This window comes from Somniosus microcephalus, chromosome 13, assembly GCF_052327205.1.
Source record: "Somniosus microcephalus isolate GS21.2 chromosome 13, FLI_Smic_1.0, whole genome shotgun sequence".
Taxonomy (NCBI): domain Eukaryota; kingdom Metazoa; phylum Chordata; class Chondrichthyes; order Squaliformes; family Somniosidae; genus Somniosus; species Somniosus microcephalus.
In genome coordinates this window covers 121,167,986-121,185,892 of record NC_140999.1, presented here as the reverse complement: position 1 = coordinate 121,185,892, position 17,907 = coordinate 121,167,986, and the positions used below count along the sequence as shown (strand labels likewise).

The 17,907-nt window shown below is 47.8% G+C and overlaps 1 protein-coding gene across 2 annotated transcripts in view; it reads left to right on the top strand.

The window, feature by feature from the left end:
• Positions 1-17,907, top strand: part of LOC147108572 (solute carrier family 12 member 5-like) — a 1,151,655-nt gene that overhangs the window by 819,412 nt on the left and 314,336 nt on the right. For both annotated transcript variants that reach the window (XM_086005249.1, XM_086005250.1), the window contains exon 4: positions 1,618-1,764. In XM_086005249.1, the coding sequence (XP_085861375.1) occupies positions 1,618-1,764 (147 nt within the window). The remainder of the gene's footprint in view (positions 1-1,617; positions 1,765-17,907) is intronic.

Sequence of the window (17,907 nt, the reverse complement as noted above, 5' to 3'; positions counted from 1 at the left end):
ATGATTAGTTAGATAAGAATGGAACCAGGCGAGTGCAGTCCCACCCAGCTGGACAATGGTGGAGAGGCGTTGGAGGAGGATGGAGTGGTCAACCGTGTCAAAGGCTGCAGACAGGTTGAGAAGGACAAGGAGAGGTAGTTTACCTTTGTCACGGTCACAAAGGATGTCATTTGTGATTTTGATGAAAGCCGTTTCAGTACTGTAGCGGGGCGGAAACCGGATTGGGGAGATTCAAACATGGAATTGCGGGAAAGATGGGCACAGATTTGGGAGGTGACAACACGTTCAAGGACTTTAGAGAGGAAAGCGAGGTTGGAGATGGGGCGGTAGTTTGCCACTGATCATCACTCTGCTTCCTCCCACTGGGAGAGCTCTGTGGTCCTCTAAGCTGGTCTTTCCTGTGATGTGATCAGCATTATCAGTTATATACAGGTCATAAAGAATGTAAAACAGGTCACAGGAAGAATACTGGAGCTATTTTTTTGAACTGTTTTGATGGTGGTACTCAGTTTTGAAGTAGCTGAAGCTTGGTTGGGTTGACTCTGGGTTGCAAAACTATGATTTTCTATCATTTTCACTGTGATAATGTAGAAATAAGAGAAATAAGAAACATTCGGGGCTGGAGGAAGGAAGAACATTCCTATGTCACACAGCTGGATCTAACACTAATTCTATACATGCCTTGAATAATGGGCCAGTGCAGGTCTCCCTGGGAGTGCATGTTATATGTTTTCAATGCTGTCACTCAAATTTCAATAACACATAACACTGGGACTGTGAATTTTCATACAGTGTCAACTTGAACTGTCAAAAACAGTCAACAGTATAATTAAAGATTTTGAGGTAGAAATTTGTCATGGCCCATTTTTGGCCACGTAACTGACGGTGCGTTTCCAACGCACACCCGAACCAGGAAGCCCATGGCTTGACAGAAATTGCTCTGCCTGGCTCCACATGGAGGTAAGTTTAAAATGCTTACCTCACGGTGTCTTTGGTGGCCTCCAGTGACAGTGGTTAGGCCGCTTTGGAGCTGGAAAAACTAGTCGCAGTTTGCGCAGTGCTGGCTCTGCTTAGTCTTAAGGAATTTAACAAATGGTTCTTGAAACGGGCGCAGGGCGCTCACTTCAATACTGAAGTTAGGCCTGTGCTCAGTTCAGGCGGCCGCCACAGCCACCTTAAAAAAAAAAAGGTCCTGACAAATTTAGCAGTGGCCCAAATGCCCGCACAGATTAGGTGCTTGTCATTGCACTGCTAAATTCACCGTTGTTGCGCCCAGTTTACGACCAAAAATAGGGGCAACAATTTTGAACTTCTGCTCCTTTGTCCTTCCAAACTAGTGCTGTGACTCAATAGAACATTTTGAGCTATATAACACTAGGGTAAAATATTGGTGTTTATAGGTCAGCCACTCATCGTGGGAGCAATCTAAGGTGAATGAATTCTGAGTATGATACAAGAAATGTATTGCACAACATTTAAGTATTTAAGTGTGATTCTCCCATGGTGTCTTGGTACCAATGTAATAATTAAGCTGGACATTTGTTACAGATTTTTAATCATAGAAACTCCAGTTCTGAGACTGTTCTAATTTTTTCACTATCTTTTCTTTCTTTGCAGGCTACACGGATGGGTACAATCATGGGAGTCTATTTTCCCTGCCTGCAGAATATTTTCGGAGTCATATTGTTCTTGCGTCTGACGTGGGTTGTGGGGGTCGGTGGAATCATGGAGTCTTTCTTCATCGTCATCTTGTGCTGCTCCTGTGTAAGTGATAATTCCCTCTCTACTTGCTCAGCTGAAAGATTTCTTTAACACCTAACACAGCTCGCACAAAGCGGACATTTTTCAAGCTCGACTTGCAAGCTCCCAAGTCGTGAAGGCAGGAATGTGAGCAAGACAAACCAAGCATTCTACAGGCTCAATAAAAGGTATTTTAGGATGAAACATTGCCCTTCAATCTTCTCCCACCCACCCTCAAAAAAAAGGCAAACCAGGAATTAAAAGAAGCGCTTTTGTAATAAACTGACCATGATGTGTGTCAGGGTTGTGATAGGACACAGTGAATGAAGAGGTGAAACAATGCTGTGGCAATTTCCGGCCCATTATTCATGGCATGTATAGAATTAGTGTTAGATCCAGCTGTGTGGCATAGGAATGTACAGGACTGGTGAAAACCATTACAGTCCATCCTAGATCAATCAACCAATGGACAACTGGCATTCTAGTTACATGCTATAGAAATAATCCAAGCTGTAGTTTCCCTTATGACTTATTTAGTAAATACACTGCCCAATGTTAAGTTATACAGACCAGAAGGGAGCTGAGTCATGAAGACCCTAAGATCCCAGATTCAATCGCCAGTCAATGCTGCATCAGCTGATCATAGCTATGGTGGTGACAGAGCCCTTCCACAGTTGGAACTCTCTGTCAATGCTCATTGCCTAGGTTCACACATGAACAAAGTCCATCTTCCAATGAGTAAAGTTAGAGAAATGGGGGTAGAAATTAGTCTGGGCCAAATCTACAACCTTGGGACGATCTGCCAGCACTAGTCACACCACCACAGGTAGCACGCCCACAAAAAAAATGAATTGGGCAGCCGTCAGGTAAGTTCGGGGAAGGTGGTTGGATCGGGCAATGGGTGGGGGTGGGTGGAATCTCCAGGACTATGGAGTCAGGAGAAGCACTTCTGATTACTTAGAAAACTTACCTGTAGTTGCCAGCCGTGGGGGCCGATTGAAGAATCCTGAGCGAGACAGGCCCGCGCCTGCTCCAAATTTTGTACAGGGATCCTTAACAGGTGTTAGGCCCCCCATTAACATATTTAAGGGCCCGAATGCCTGTTTTAGGTGTCTGCTCTGGATGCTTGGTCTTATAGTTCTCATTTATTTTGTGTTCAGAGATCCAGCTTTTACATTTCAATTAGATTATTGTAAAATTATTTTTTAAATGTCATTGCCTAATTTGGAACCTTGTCACTGTTGCCTATTGAATAAAACACAAGGAGGAGTTTCAAACCCATCCATCCAGCAGAAACCAAGTACAATGGGAGTTAAGCTCCAAGCGCCCTGTGGCCATTTTAACATCGTCATCAACCCCCCTCCTAAAAACCCACACTTGACCTCTCTGTCCTTGCAAACAACTGCCCCATCTCCAACCTTTCTTTCCTCCCAAAAGACTTTGATTGTGTTGTCACCTCCAAATTCCATGCCCATCTTTCCCGCAACTTCATGTTTGAATCTCTTCAAACAAGTTTCTGCCCGTGCCACAGCACTGAAACGGCCCGATTCAAAGTCACAAATGGCATCCTCCATGACTGTGGCCATGGTGTACTATCTCTCCTCGTACTTTTCTCAGCAGCCTTCAACACAATCGACTATACCATCCCCCTCCTGTGCCTTTCCTCCGTTGTCCAGCTGATTGGCACTGCCCTCGCCTTGTTCTACTTTTACCCATCTGATCGTAACCAGAGTATATCCAGCAATGGCTTCTCTTCCCACCACAACACGATTACCTGGAGTCCCACAAGTATGTATTCTTGGCCCCTTCCTCTTCTTCATCTACATGTTGTCCCTTGGTGACATCATCAGAAGACATGGCATTGGATTCCACATGTACAGCAATGAAACCCAGTGGTACCTCTCCATCACTTCTCCACTACCTCTGCTTTGTTGTCAGACTGCCTTTGTGACATCCAATCCTGAATGAGCAGCAATTTCCGCTGGTTAAGCATTGGGAAGACCAAAGCCACCATCCTCGGCACCCCCAAAGCTCCGTTCCCTCGCCATTGATTCCATCAAACTCCCTGGCCACTGTCTCAGGCTGAAGCTGACTGTTCACAACCTCACCGTCCTGTTTACCCTTGAGCTGAGCTTCCAATCCCATATCCTCTTCATCACAAACACCACCTACTTCCACCTCCGTAACATCACCCGTCTTTGCTCCGGCCTCTGCCCATCTGCTACTGAAACAATCATCCATGCTTCTGTTACTTCCAGACTTGACTATTCCAATTCCCTCCTGGCCGACCTCCCATTCTCCACCCACCATAAATTTCGGCTCATCCAAAACTCTGCTGCTTTTATCCTAACCCACTCTAAGTCCACTTACCCATCACCCCTGTGGTTGCTCACTCCATTAGTTAAAAAGGGTGGGAGATAGAAACCAGGAAATAATAGACCTATTAGTGTAACATCTCATGTGGGAAGTTACTTGAATCTGTTATTGGTGACAGAGTGACTGAGTACATAGACAAATATGAGCTGATCGGAGAGAGCCAGCATGGATTTGTAAAGCATAAGTTATGTCTAACAAACCTAGTGGAATTTTTCAGCAGGTCACTAATGTGGTAGATAAGGCAGTATCTATGGATGTTCTATACATGGACATCCAGAAAGCATTCGATAATGTTCCACACAAGAGACTGTAAGCAAAAATAAAAGTGCGTGGAATTGGAGGCAACCTATTGACATGTGTAGGGAATTGGTTAGGAGGTAGGAGAAAAAGTGTTGGGATAATGGCTATGTACTCTAATTGATGGGGTGTGACCAGTGGTCCCCAGGGAACTGTCCTGGGGCCTCAGCTTTTCACTATATATATCAATGACTTAGATGAAGGAATAGAGAGCCATATATTCAAGTTTGCAGATGACACTAAGTTAGGTGGCACAGTAAGTAGAGTAGATGGGAGCAGAAAGTTGTAAAGGGACATTGATAGATTAAGTGAGTGTCCAAAACTGTGGCAGATGGAGTTCAATGTGGAGAAGTGTGAGGTCATCCACTTTGGACCTAAGAAAGATAGATCAGAGTAGTTTCTAAATGGCGAGAAGCTAAAAACTGTGGAGGAGCCGAGAGATTTAGGGGTCCAAGTACAGAATTCACTAAAAGCTCGTGGACAGGTGCAAAAATAATTTAAAATGCTAATAGAATGTTGACCTTTATCTCATGGGGACTAAAATACAAAGTTATGTTACAGTTGTACAAAGCTCTGGTTAGACCCCATTTAGAGAACTGCAGTCAGTTCTAGGCACGGCACCTCAGGAAGGATATATTGGCCTTGGAGGGGGTGCAGCACAGATTTGGCAGAATGATAAAGGGACTAAAAGGGTTAAATTATGAGGACAGGTTGCATCGACTAGGCTTCTAGTCCCTTGAGCATAGAAGATTAAGGGTTGATCTAATTGAGGTGTTGAAGATGATTAAGGGATTTGATAGGGTAGAGAGAGAGAAACTATTTCCTCTGGTGGGGGAGTCCAGAACAAGGGGCATGACGTTAAAATTAGGGTCAGACCATTCAGGGGTGATGTCAGGAAACAGTTCTTCACACAAAGGATAGTGGAAATCTGGAGTCTCCCCCCTCAAAATGCTCCTCCAGCCCTACAACCATCCGCAAACTCTGCTTTCCTACAACTCTGGCCTCTTGTACATTCCCATTTCCTTTGCCCCATCATTAGAGGCCCTGCCACCAGCCATCTAAGCTTTAAGCTTAGAAACTCCCTCCTTAAACCTCTCCATCTCTCTCGCATCCTTTAAGACCCTCCTTAAAGCCTACCTCTTTGACCAAACTTTTAATGATTTTGCCTAATTTCTCGTTCTTTAGCTCTGTATCAATTTTTGTCTTATTACGCTTGAAGCACTTTAGGATGTTTTTCTGTATTGCAAGCACTATGGCCAGAATTTTCTGGGGTCCGTGCAGGCACGATTGGAGGTGGATCGGGTGGGAAATTTGAAAAATCTAGCAGCGGGCCGGGAACCCGCCGTCATCCTGCCCCCACGTGTCTTTCCCTCGGACGTGTTTGCCGGCGCGGCAGCGACCAGAACAGCAGAGGCGGGCGAGCTAATTTAAATCACTATGAACTACTTTTCAGACCCTTAAGAGCCTTTTCCACCCTTCCTTTTAAATTTCCATGGATGAGCACGGGAATCACACAGCTCAGGAACCACGTCTGTGAACCTAAGGCGGAAGTTGAGTGGCCATTGATCCAACTCATTACTGCACAGCATCAAAAGTACAATAAAAACTCCCACCTCACAGCTGATCAGTTTCCTAAGGCAGATGCTGTTGCTGACTGCAAAGATTTAGCTTTCTAGAGGTTGCAAGTGTTTCCATCAAAGTCAGCATCCGCTGTCACCTCATTGGTAGAACCTATCACAACATTGACAGATTGCTTCAGTCATCTCTGCTTGACTCGCCATCTATTCCATCAGCATGGGTGCCGTTTATACTGTCGGACTTTGGTCCTCATAATCAGGTCACGATGAGCCCCAACACCAGCAGCACCAACAACAATGCCACCAACCTTCTCCTCAACCACCGATGCTCCACAGGACAAAGGGCATCAGTGCAGGGCTGCTCCGTGCCGGAGGCGATACCCCAACACAAGGTGTACAGGCAAAGGATGAGCTTTCTCAACATGACTGAGCAGCAGTGCCAAAGGAGGCTCAGGCTATCGTGCCAGGTCATCGCAGACATTTGCACATTGCTGGAGCAAGACCTGCAGCCCAGAGGAGTGGGTGGACATGCCTTACCAGTGGCTGGCAAAGTCACCAGCGCACTCATGTTCTTCGCCTCAGGCTCCTTCCAGGGATCTGCAGCAGATATATGCAGCATCTCGCAGTTGGCCGCCCACAGATGCATCACACAGGTCACTGATGCCCTGTTTGACAAGTCAGCCAATTATATCAACTTTGCCACTGATGAAGTCAGTGTTACTGAGCGGGTGCTCAGCTTTGCCACTTTGGCTGGCTTCCCACGGGTGTAGGGCATCATCGACTGCACACACATGGCCATCGGGGCACCCCATCAGCACCCAGGAGTGTTTGTGAACGGCAAGGGCTTCCACTCCCTCAATGTGCAGCTCGTCTCCATCCATAGGATGATCTCATGCATGTGTGCGCCAAATTCCTTGGCAGCTGCCATGACTCTTTCTCCATGCGCCAGTCCATCCTCCCTCAGCTCTTCACTCCTCCAAACAGACTTTCTGGCTGGCTGCTTGGGGACAAGGGCTATCCACTGAAGATGTGGCTCATGACACCCTTGAGGAGGTCAAGTACTGAAGCCGAGGAGAGATGTAATGAAAGCCACATGTCCATCACGTGTCATAGAGTAGACAATAGGCATTCCGAAAATGCACTTCAGATGCCTTGACAGATCTGGAGAAGCCCTTCAGTACGCACCAGCCAGGGTCTCCAGAATCGTCGTGGTCTGCTGCGCCCTGTACAATATAGTCCAGCAGCGAGGATTAGCGCTGATTGAGGAGCAAGGTACTGAGCGCACAGCCTCTTCAGAGGAGGAGGAGGAAGAGGAGCATCAGCTGGAAGACGAGGAGGAGGAGAAGGGGCAGGAGGAACCTGCGATCCAGATCCCACCAGCTTCCGAGCACATTGCTGCCCGGGAGGTCAGTGATTGGCTCATCATGGCCAGATTTACTTAGCTTCATGCAGTACATCCATATGGCTGCCACATGCTGCGTCAGGTTGGCAACACCATAAAGAACCCTTACAATGACCAAGCCATTCCTTTCACACTGACCACCATTGCTTGAGGTAACGTTATGTCTCACCATTCACTTCAACTCACTAAGCCACTTACAAAGGTGCACACAAATTTGTGGTGAAAATAAAGATTTTTATCTGTGACATCACAGTAATGGAAACTTTACACAAACATTTAATAAAACACCCAAGTGGCTAACCTTGTGAATCTACTTGTGTTTCATCTTTCTCCTACGCATGCTTCTACAAGGTGCTACCCCTGTGACATCAGCAGAGGTAGAGGCAGCCTGCTCACTTCCCTGCTGCGACTGCACAGACACTTTTGGCGGACATCCTCTGGGTTTTGGAGCCTGTGATGGCCCAGCCAAAGTCTGCTCCTCCTGCAACTGTGCAGGGCAGACTCGGCCATTACGATCCGAGGAGGCATCTGGGGCTCTGACTGAGGGGGGTGGGGGGTGCAACCGGGGAGAAGTGTGAGCGCTTTGAGAGGAGCCCCCACTTGCATGTCCCCTCTCACCATCATCCCTCTCATGGGCCACCCGCACTTCCCTGCTAGCAAGGAGCTGGAGAGCACCTTGCTGCACAGCAGTGGGGCCATGAGAACCCACTTCTATGTTGACATCCCCCCTAGAAAGGACATCTGTGAGCCTCTGCCACCTAATCTCCATAGATAGCCACCTATTCTCCCTAGATAGCCATCTATTCTCCATAGAGACCATGTGCTCCTGTGAGTGGCGCATTAGCTGCTCCATGCAGGTGGCAATCCTATCCATGGAGGAGCCTACAGTCACTATCGCCTGCAACACAGTGGTGCTCATGTTGGAAATGGTTTCTTCCATTCTCTGCACATTTGCAGACATCGCGGTCGCAAAACCTGTTAAAGCCTCCTGCACTTCTTCCTGCACCTCCAGGATCGCCCTCTTTCTGGATGGCCCCCGAGGCTCAGAGTTTGCATGCAGCTGAGCAGTGCTAGGAGCGTCCTGTGCCCTCCAGCGATGAGTCTCCACTGCTGTCCCCGTCTCCACCATCTGCTCTTGCTCACTTGTGACTTGTGAGACACCAGGTGACAACACTACTCTATCTCGTGTGGCACCCATTGAGGTGTGCGTGTCTATGCTGGTGCTGGTTGCGGTTATGTCTGGTGATGCTGCGCCCTCAGAGGTTGGAGGCTCCTCTGAGGAGTCATCTTCCTCTTCCTCCTGGACAGTGGCGGGGGTCTCTTGCTGGACCTGTGGGAGAGTAAAGAGATGAGTCAGATATGTCTTATGAAGAATGGGTACAGATGCACATGATGAACATTCACTGGCTGCTGAACTCAGTCCGCATATGAGTGACTGCTGCATGCCACATGGCTGTATGAGATGTAATTCAGCCACCAGGTTGCTGAGATGTCTCTTTCTCTCTGTCTCCCACTTCCAGATGCTCGGCGACTCCAGGGACTTCCAAGGCAGCCTCCTCTGCTGATGTTAGCGTGGCCAATGATGGAGTGCCACCTCTGGTTCACTCCCTCTCCCTCTTATTGTGGGATCTCTTTTCCTGCAAGGAGGGAAAGAAGAGAAGGTTGAGTGAGAGTGATGGAATGAGTTTAACGAATGGATGGGTTTCATCTCTAGAGGGTGACTATGATGGAGTGAGGTGGCAATGCCAAGTGGCCTCCTTGTGTGTTGTTAGTTGGTATGAATGCAATAGGATGAGGGTGATTCTGAGCGGTGGCTAGTCAGATGAGGATGTGATACTGTAGATAGAGAGCGTGGGATGGGTGGTTGTGCAAGGTAAGTTGGTGTGAGTAAGGATGTACAGGAGTAAGGTTGGAAAGGCAGAGTGATGGGGATGTGATGAGAGGCACAGCAGGATGAAGTTGAGTGTGGCTTTGCTTTCACCTTTCCTGATCTCATGAGATCATTGAAGCGTTTCCGGCACTGCACCCAGGTCCGCCTGACCACATCCATGCTGTTCACCTCCTCTGCTATTTGGAGCCAGGCTCTTTTTGTCTCCTGGGGAGGTCTCTTCTGCCCATTAGAAGAGAAGAGGACCTCCCTGTGTGCTCCCACTCCCTCCACAAGCATATGGAGGGAGTCATCGGAGAACCTGGGTGCAGCCCTCTGTCTCAGCGCAGTCATGTTTGGCATTCTTTCCAGCAGTCCAATTGTGTAGTGTAATGTCTGCACACTTCTAGATGAACCTTCAAATGCAATGTGGCCATGGCTCCTTTAAATATCTAGGCTGAAAACGCATCATTGATGACGTCATCAGACCCGCACCACTTAATAGAGCTGGGAAACGCGCAGGGTGGCCTTAATGAGGAGTGGCATGGTATGAAGAACGGGGTCACGACCCACCACGGCGACTGCTCACACCCGACCCACCCAGGTACAGAAAATTCCAGCCTATATAAATGCAAGTTGTTGTTGTTGTTGTTGTTGCTGAGCTGATAGGGGTCATTTTACACTTTTGTAACCCTATCTCTGATCCCCACTCCTAGTGAGAACGGTTTCCCTGCTGGGAGTGCAGGAACACATAATCACGCCAATAATGGTATTTGCCTTTACTCAGTGGTAGCACTCTTGCCTCTAAGCTAGAAGGTTGTCGGTTCAAGCTCCACTCCAAAGCCTTTAGAATATAATATAGGGACACTCCAGTGCAGTACTGAGGGAGTGCTGCACTGTCGGAGGTGCCGCCTTTCAGATGAGACGTTAAGCCGAGGCCCCTTCTGGCCCTCTCAGGTGAACGTAAAAGATCCCATGGCATTATTTTGGAAAAGAGCAGGGGAGTTCTCACTCAACACCACTCGAACAGATTATCTGGTCATTATCACATTGCTGTTTGTGGGACCTTGCTGTGCACAAATTAGCTGCTGTGTTTCCTACATTACAACAGTGAGTACACTTCAAAAATACTTCATTAGTTGTGAAGTGCTTTGGGACGTCCGGAGCTTGTGACAGGCGTAGTATAAATGAAAGTGTTGCATCCGTGTATAATAAGACACAGACTGCAGAGAACGGTACAACAGGTGTTTACTCAATGTGGCTCACACTGCAACTGATCTGTACAGATTACTACTCAGTATACAGGTGTGGTCACTGCCGGTACTGCAGTATACATGAGCTGTAAAACATAGTTCCCCCCTTAAAGGTATATCCATTACAATTCCTCCCCTTTTAGATTAACAGTACCATAACACTCATTTAACAATTAAATATCAAACTAATTACAATTAACACTTTTAACATGCAACATTAGCTGAAAATAGTCTATTTATATATTCAGTCTTTGGGGAAGCTTCCTGATCCTTTCTGGATAGCGCCTTTCCCGAGTGTCTTGCTCTTGGTGCGGAGGCGATTCTGGCCCCCTGTCGTCGGTTGGTTCATCAGCTTCCGCTGCTACTGTTTCTGGGGTAGATGCGACCTGTACGCCGGGTTCATCACCAGGTACGTATAGGTGAGGCATGGGGTTGACTTGTTCCTGTGACTCTAGGATCTGGTCAGCATGGCGTCTCACGATGCTCTCCCCAACGTCCGCTGTGTACATTAGTGGGCCCTGCCGTGTGCATATCGTTCCTGGCTGCCATTTTTCTGTTCGGTAGTCGCGGCCCAAGACTGGTTGCCCTACATTGAAGCTCCTTGTTGGCTTCTCATGGATGTGCTGGAATTGCTTACTCTCAACATCTCTTCGTACGTTTGGTCTGAGCAAATCCAGGCGAGATCTTAACCTTCGGTTAAAGAACATCATGGCTGGGGCCTGGTTGGTGACTGCATGTGTCGCATTCCAGTAGGCGAACAGGAAATTGTCCACCTTGTGCTGCAGCGGAATGTTGTCATTGTACATAGCCTTTATTGCCTTCTTAAAGGTTTGTACGAACCTCTCAGCCAATCCATTTGTGGCTGGATGATACGGAGCGGATGTGTAATGCCTTACCCCATTCTTTTTCAAGAACCTCCGGAACTCTTCGGACACAAACTGTGGTCCGTTGTCGGAGCAAATCTGTTCTGGCAAGCCATTCCTGGCAAAAATGGTCCGTAGGACTGCAATAGTTTTCTCCGTGGTGGTGGAGGACATTTTGATGACCTCAGGCCATTTCGAGTGCACATCCACGGCTATTAAAAACATTGAGTCCATGAATGGACCAGCAAAATCAATATGCACCCGTTGCCATGGAGATGAGGGCCACTCCCATGGGTGTAGAGGGGCCTGTGGTGGTGCATTTTGGACTTTCTGGCATCCTGAGCAGCTCTTGGTCAGGTCCTCGATTTGTTTATCGATTCCCGGCCACCACAAATAAGCCCTGGCTAGGCTTTTCATTTTTACCCCTCCCAGATGACCCTCATGAAGCTCATTGAGCACTCTATCCCTTAACTTGGGTGGAATTACCACTCGGGGTCCACACATCAAGGTCCCCCGGCACACTGACAGCTGTTCTCTCCTTGTCGAGAATGCTGGCAAGTGAGTCGCCATGTGCTGGCCATCCCTTCACCGTCAAATCATATACCCGAGACAGTGTCGGGTCATTTCGGGTTTCCTTTTCGATGCAAGCGTTAGTTACCGGTAGGTATTCAACTATAGTCGAATGGAATATTTCGACAGGATCCACTGCTGGTGCTTCCTCCGCAGTAGGCAGTGGCAGGCGTGATAGCCCATCAGCATTTCCATGCTGTTTCGTGCCCTTATATTCAATCTCATAGTGGTGTGCCCCTAGAAAAAGTGACCATCTTTGTAGCCGTTGTGCAGTCATCACCGGAACGCTCTTCTTCGGATTAAAAATGGAGACAAGAGGCTGGTGATCAGTCAGCAAGGTGAATTTCTGCCTGTGCAGATAGTGATTGAACTTTTTCACTCCCCACACTAGGCTGAGGGCCTCCCTGTCAATCTGGGCATAGTTACGCTCGGCTGAGGTTAGTGATCGTGACACGAAGGCTATTGGCCTCTCTGAGCCATCCGAGAATTTGTGCGACAGCACCGCTCCAATGCCGTAGGGTGACGCATCACATGCCAACCGAATTGGTAATGCTGGGTTGTAATGGGCCAGTACCTCTTTCGATGTGATTAGTGTTTTGCTCTTCTGGAAAGCTCATCTACATTCGTCACTCCACTTCCATGGCACCCCAGTTTGCAGTAGGGTGTTCAGTGGGCGTAGTATTGTAGACAAATTTGGCAAGAACTTATGGTAGTAGTTTACCAGACCGAGGAACGACCTCAGTTGTGACACATTTTCCGGTGCTGGAGCCTTGACTACTGCCTCAATCTTCTCTGGGGACTTATGTAACCCCTCTTTATCAATAACGTGGCCACAATACGAGATCTGTTTTCTAAAAAACTCGCATTTGGGGCGGTTAGCTCGGAGCCCATATTCCTGCAATCTAGTGAGCACCTGCTCCAGGTTGGCAAGGTGATCACTGTCATTTTCGCCCGTGACCAGGATGTCGTCCAAATAACACTGGATCCCTGGGATCCCTTGCAGGACTTGTTCCATTGCCCTCTGCCAAATAGCCGGAGCTGATGCTACCCCGAATACCAGCCGGTTGTATTGGTAGAGACCTTTATGGGTGTTGATTGTGAGGTATTTTTTTGATGCTTCTTCTACCTCCATTTGCAGATACGCCTGGGCCAGATCAATCTTAGTGAAGCGTTTCCCTCCAGATAGCGAGGCGAAAATATCTTCAATCCGCGGAAGTGGATATTGTACGGTGTGAAAGACCAGGTTCACTGTTACCTTAAAGTCCCCACAGATGCGAACCTTCCTTGGTTCCCCAGGCGTGCTGCTCAATGACTTTTTCATCACAGGGATGATGGGTGTAGCCCACTCGCTCCAGTCTACCTTGGACAGTACACCTGAACGTTCCAGACTCTCCAGCTCTGCTTTGACGGCTGGGCGGATCGCATAAAGTACCGGTCTGGCCTTAAAAAATTTTGGGCTTGCGTTTTCTTCAATTTTAATCGTCGCTGTCATGCCTTTTAGTGTTCCGAGTCCTTGCTGGAACACTTCTTTCGGGTTAGTTAGGATCTTTGACAGTCGCCCAGGTGTGACGTCGTCATCCTTTTTGTCAGCCACAGTCAGTGCCTGTATGGAATGCCAATCCAGTTGTATTTTCCGGATCCATTCACGTCCCAGTAATGGTGGTCCTCCATCTTGCAATACATACAGGTCTAGTTTTGGTGTTTCCTTACCGTTATATATAACGGTCACCCTTATTTTTCCTTTGGGGTAGACTTTTTGCCCCGTGTACGTCTTCAAAATAATTTTTGTGTCTCTCAAGGGTATGTGTGAGAATAGCCGCTCGTAGTCCCGTCGGTTTATGACTGTTAGGGCTGATCCTGTGTCCAATTCCATCTTTACCTGGACTCCTGCTATCTTGAGAGTGAACCAAATGGTTCGGTGATCCTCCGTTGTGATCACATTATGTAGTTTCAGACAACTCAGTTCCCTGCTTTCGGAGTCGTTATCACTCTTTTGTTCGTCTGAACTATTCTCCGTCATCTTATGTACCTTCTTGTACTTTCCTTTGGTAGGTTTCTTATTGCTGGTTTTCTTTCCCGACCTGCAGACTCGTGCTATGTGTCCTACTTTTCCACAATGTCTGCACACTTTGTCTTTGAACCAGCAATCATTCTGGTCATGTGTTGTTCTGCCGCAGCGATAGCACTTCTCTGTTCCATATGACATTTTGTTTGTGCCATATTCTTGCGGTCTCTGTTGTATCTCTGCAGCGCCCCGTGCTGCTGCTTCATACGATACCGCAATGCTGAACGCCTTTTCCAGCATAAGGTCCTTTTCAGATAAAAGCCATTTCTGGGTTCCTTCACTTTGAAGCCCACACACAAACTTGTCCCTTAAGGTATCTGCCAGTCCCGCTCCAAACTGGCAGTGTTTCGATAGTTTGCGCAGTTCTGTTAAATAATCAGCATTGCTTTCATCCTTATGCTGGTTCCGTTTGTGAAACTTGAATCTTTCTGCTATCAGCAGCGGTGTGGGGTTTAAATGTTCCTTTAGTATCCTTACTATGTCTTCAAAACTCTTTTCCATTGGCTTCGTTGGGGTTACTAGATTTCGTAATAAACCATACGTCTTTGCACCCATTAAATTTAGCAATACCGACGCTTTCTTGTCATCTGACACCTCATTTACCTTGCAGTACACCTCTATTCGTTCAACATATGTAGTCCAATCTTCGACTTCATTGTCAAATGCGGTGATACTGCCACTCTTCGGCATTTTGGGTGTGGTTTAAAATGGCGTCTCCCAATGGCTTAAAATGGCATCTCACGCGCTTTCCTTCCTCCCCCGCTGCTGCCAATGCCGCTCCCGGCGGTTCTCGTGGCAATGGCGGCGCCCTGTAGGTTTCACGCGCTTCTCCTGCGCTGCTGCCAACGCCGCTCTCGGCAGTCCTCGTGGCAATGGCGGTGCCTCGCAGGTTTCTGCGCGTCTCTCTCTCCCTCTCTCCGACGCTGCTCGGCCCCTGAACACCGGCTGCACCCTGTGCGCTCTGCCCTCTCTCTCTCTCCCCCGTCGACGCTGCTCGGCCCTTTGCTGTGCCGCTCGGTCGGGCTCTAGCCCACCGCTGTCCGGGAAGGGTCTGCGCACTACCTGTTGCCAGCCCGTTTCGCTGGACCACCTCGACTGGAAAGCCAAGCCTGGCTCTCGACAGCCTCCCCCGCAATTCTCGAGTCTCTGCTGGATGACTGGGCGGTTGCCCGTGGTCGGCGCCCAAGTCTCTGGCCTTGACCTCCAATCCACTGATCTCCAGGAACGAATCCCCGGGAGGTGATGCAGAGTTGCAGGTAGGTTCGAACCTGCCTCGTCGCCAATGTTGCGTCCGTGTATAATAAGACACAGACTGCGGAGAACGGTACAACAGGTGTTTACTCAACGTGGTTCACACTGCAACTGATCTGCACAGATTACTACTCAGTGCTATATACAGGTGTGGTCACTGCCGGTACTGCAGTATACAGGAGCTGTAAAACATAGTTCCCCCCTTAAAGGTATATACATTAGAGAAAGGCTTTTCTTTTTTCAAAATGATTTGGCAATACCCTGTCAATTTAAAAAGAAATGCGGATTCACTTGCATGAAGCATAAACCCCCTGATTCCCATAAAGACCCAATATTTCATTTGTTGCAAGATTACTAATTTGGTTCAACAACCTGACTAAAAATAAAGATTAGACAATTTAATTGGTTTGTACAAGCTGACTACTTTGTGAATTCAGGTGCCAAGACAGATTATTTGACACTGAGATTAAAATAGGATTTCTGACGCTTTTGTCTACTTGGAACCTATGGGAATTGTTCTTTCCCCCTTTCTTTAGTTAAGGTTATCTTGAACAGTGCTGTACCAGCCAGTTTGAAAGACACTTCATTATCACTTTCTCTGGCTGCATTTGCTCTTGCCAAGGTGCTGTATTGTCACACAGAACCGTGCTTGTTATGAAGCTGAGAGCATCGTTCCTCCATCTGGATTGACTGAATCATGTTTTTGCTATTCTTCATGCCACCCTCCTGTGTCAGACAGATAGAACCCTTTACTGCCAAGGTAAAACATTGGGTCTCATGAGCAATGAGTCCCAGCCATTATGATTGGCCAGGCCTTCACGTCCCCGGGTGTGCCACCCGCTTCAGGCTTACGTGCACCGTACCCGCCCCCTTTAAAATCGGTGCATGTGACCCCAGTTCCGCCTGGTCTCTGTCTCTTTGTGTTGTTAAAAAGTTTGTGCACTTGTTGCACTAACAGCCCTGTTGCTGTGCCAACATAAAATAGAGAGGGAACGCTATTAGCCGCAAGAAATGCCACCAGTTCAACCTCCTCTCCATATCATCCTGGCAGACGTGAGGCCCACAAATATAAGGGGGAATTTTAACTCAGAGGCAGAAGCCCAGCAGGATGCGCGGAGCACCCCCCCCCCACCCTCTCTCGACTGGGTCCATTTTAACGGCCGAGCCTCATTAACATCCCACCAGCCAACTGCCTCTGGAGGCCCGTTATGGGCAGGCAGCTGGACAGCTTTGGGCCTATGAAGACCGAGCAGCCTAGAGGCCGCCAGGCTGGCAGTCAGGGAAGTTGGGAGGCTTTCACGGGTGGTGTTAAGTCTGTGTGTCCCAGTTATGCTTATTATAAATCACTGGACACAGACCACAAGAATAACTTTAACAGGTCTTTACTATTCGGAGGTCAGGGCTGAACTGCCCAGCAAATCCCTACACAACGTTTATATACCGGTGTGGTCACCACCGGTATTACAGTATACAGCAGCCAAGAGAAAGTAGTACATCTCTTAAGGTAGTTCTCTTAAGGTGGAACAGGTTACATACACCACAATCCTCCCTTTTTAGCTTAACAGTTATATCCCCATTTAACATAACATAATAACATATAGATATATATATATACAACTTCATGCAAAACAGTTCAAAGATTCAGTCTCTGAGGAGGCCTCCTGATTCGAGTTGGATAACGCCTTTCAGGGGTCTCTGATTCTCGTTGCTGGGGTGACTCATCTAGTTGATCTCTTATGGATTGGACATCATCCTCAGGTACATTCACTTCTGAGGTAGATGCTTCAGGTTCACTAACTTCTTCCACGGTTGTCTCTGCCGTAACCCTGGGTTCGACCCTTGTTCTCGATTCTACCAGTTGGTCAGCATGACGCCGTATTACATTTTCACCAATATCTACCGTGTACATCAGGGGTCCTTGTCTGGCCCGAATTGTTCCAGATTGCCATTTCTCGTTTTTATAGTCCCGGGCTAACACTGGTTGTTCTATTTCGAAAATCCGAGTGGTCTTGTTATTTATATGCTGGATCTGTTTGTTTTCAACTTCCCTCCGCACATTTGGTTTTAACAAGTCCAACCTGGACCGCAACCTCCTGTTATAGAACATCATGGCAGGACTTTGGTTTGTCACTGCATGAGTGGCGTTTCGATATGCCAGTAGGAATTTGTCCACCTTGTGTTGTAGTGGAATCTGATCTTCGCTCATGGCCTTTATTGCTTTTTTGAACGTTTGTACAAATCTCTCGGCCAACCCGTTTGTAGCCGGATGATATGGGGCAGAGGTATAATGTTTCACCCCATTCTTCTTCATGAATTTCTGGAATTCTTCTGACACGAACTGCGGTCCGTTGTCTGAACATATTTGTTCTGGCAATCCATTTCTTGCAAATATCGTTCTTAGCACCGCGATCATCTTTTCCGAGGTAGTGGTAGTCATCTTAATCACTTCTGGCCATTTAGAATGTGCGTCCACCGCAATTAAAAACATGGAGTCCATGAATGGACCAGCAAAGTCAATATGTACACGTTGCCATGGGGTTGAAGGCCATTCCCATGGATGCAGCGGTGCAATCGGAGGTGCATTTTGCACTTTTTGGCACCCTGAGCAGCTTTTCGTCAGATCCTCTATCTGTTGGTCGATACCCG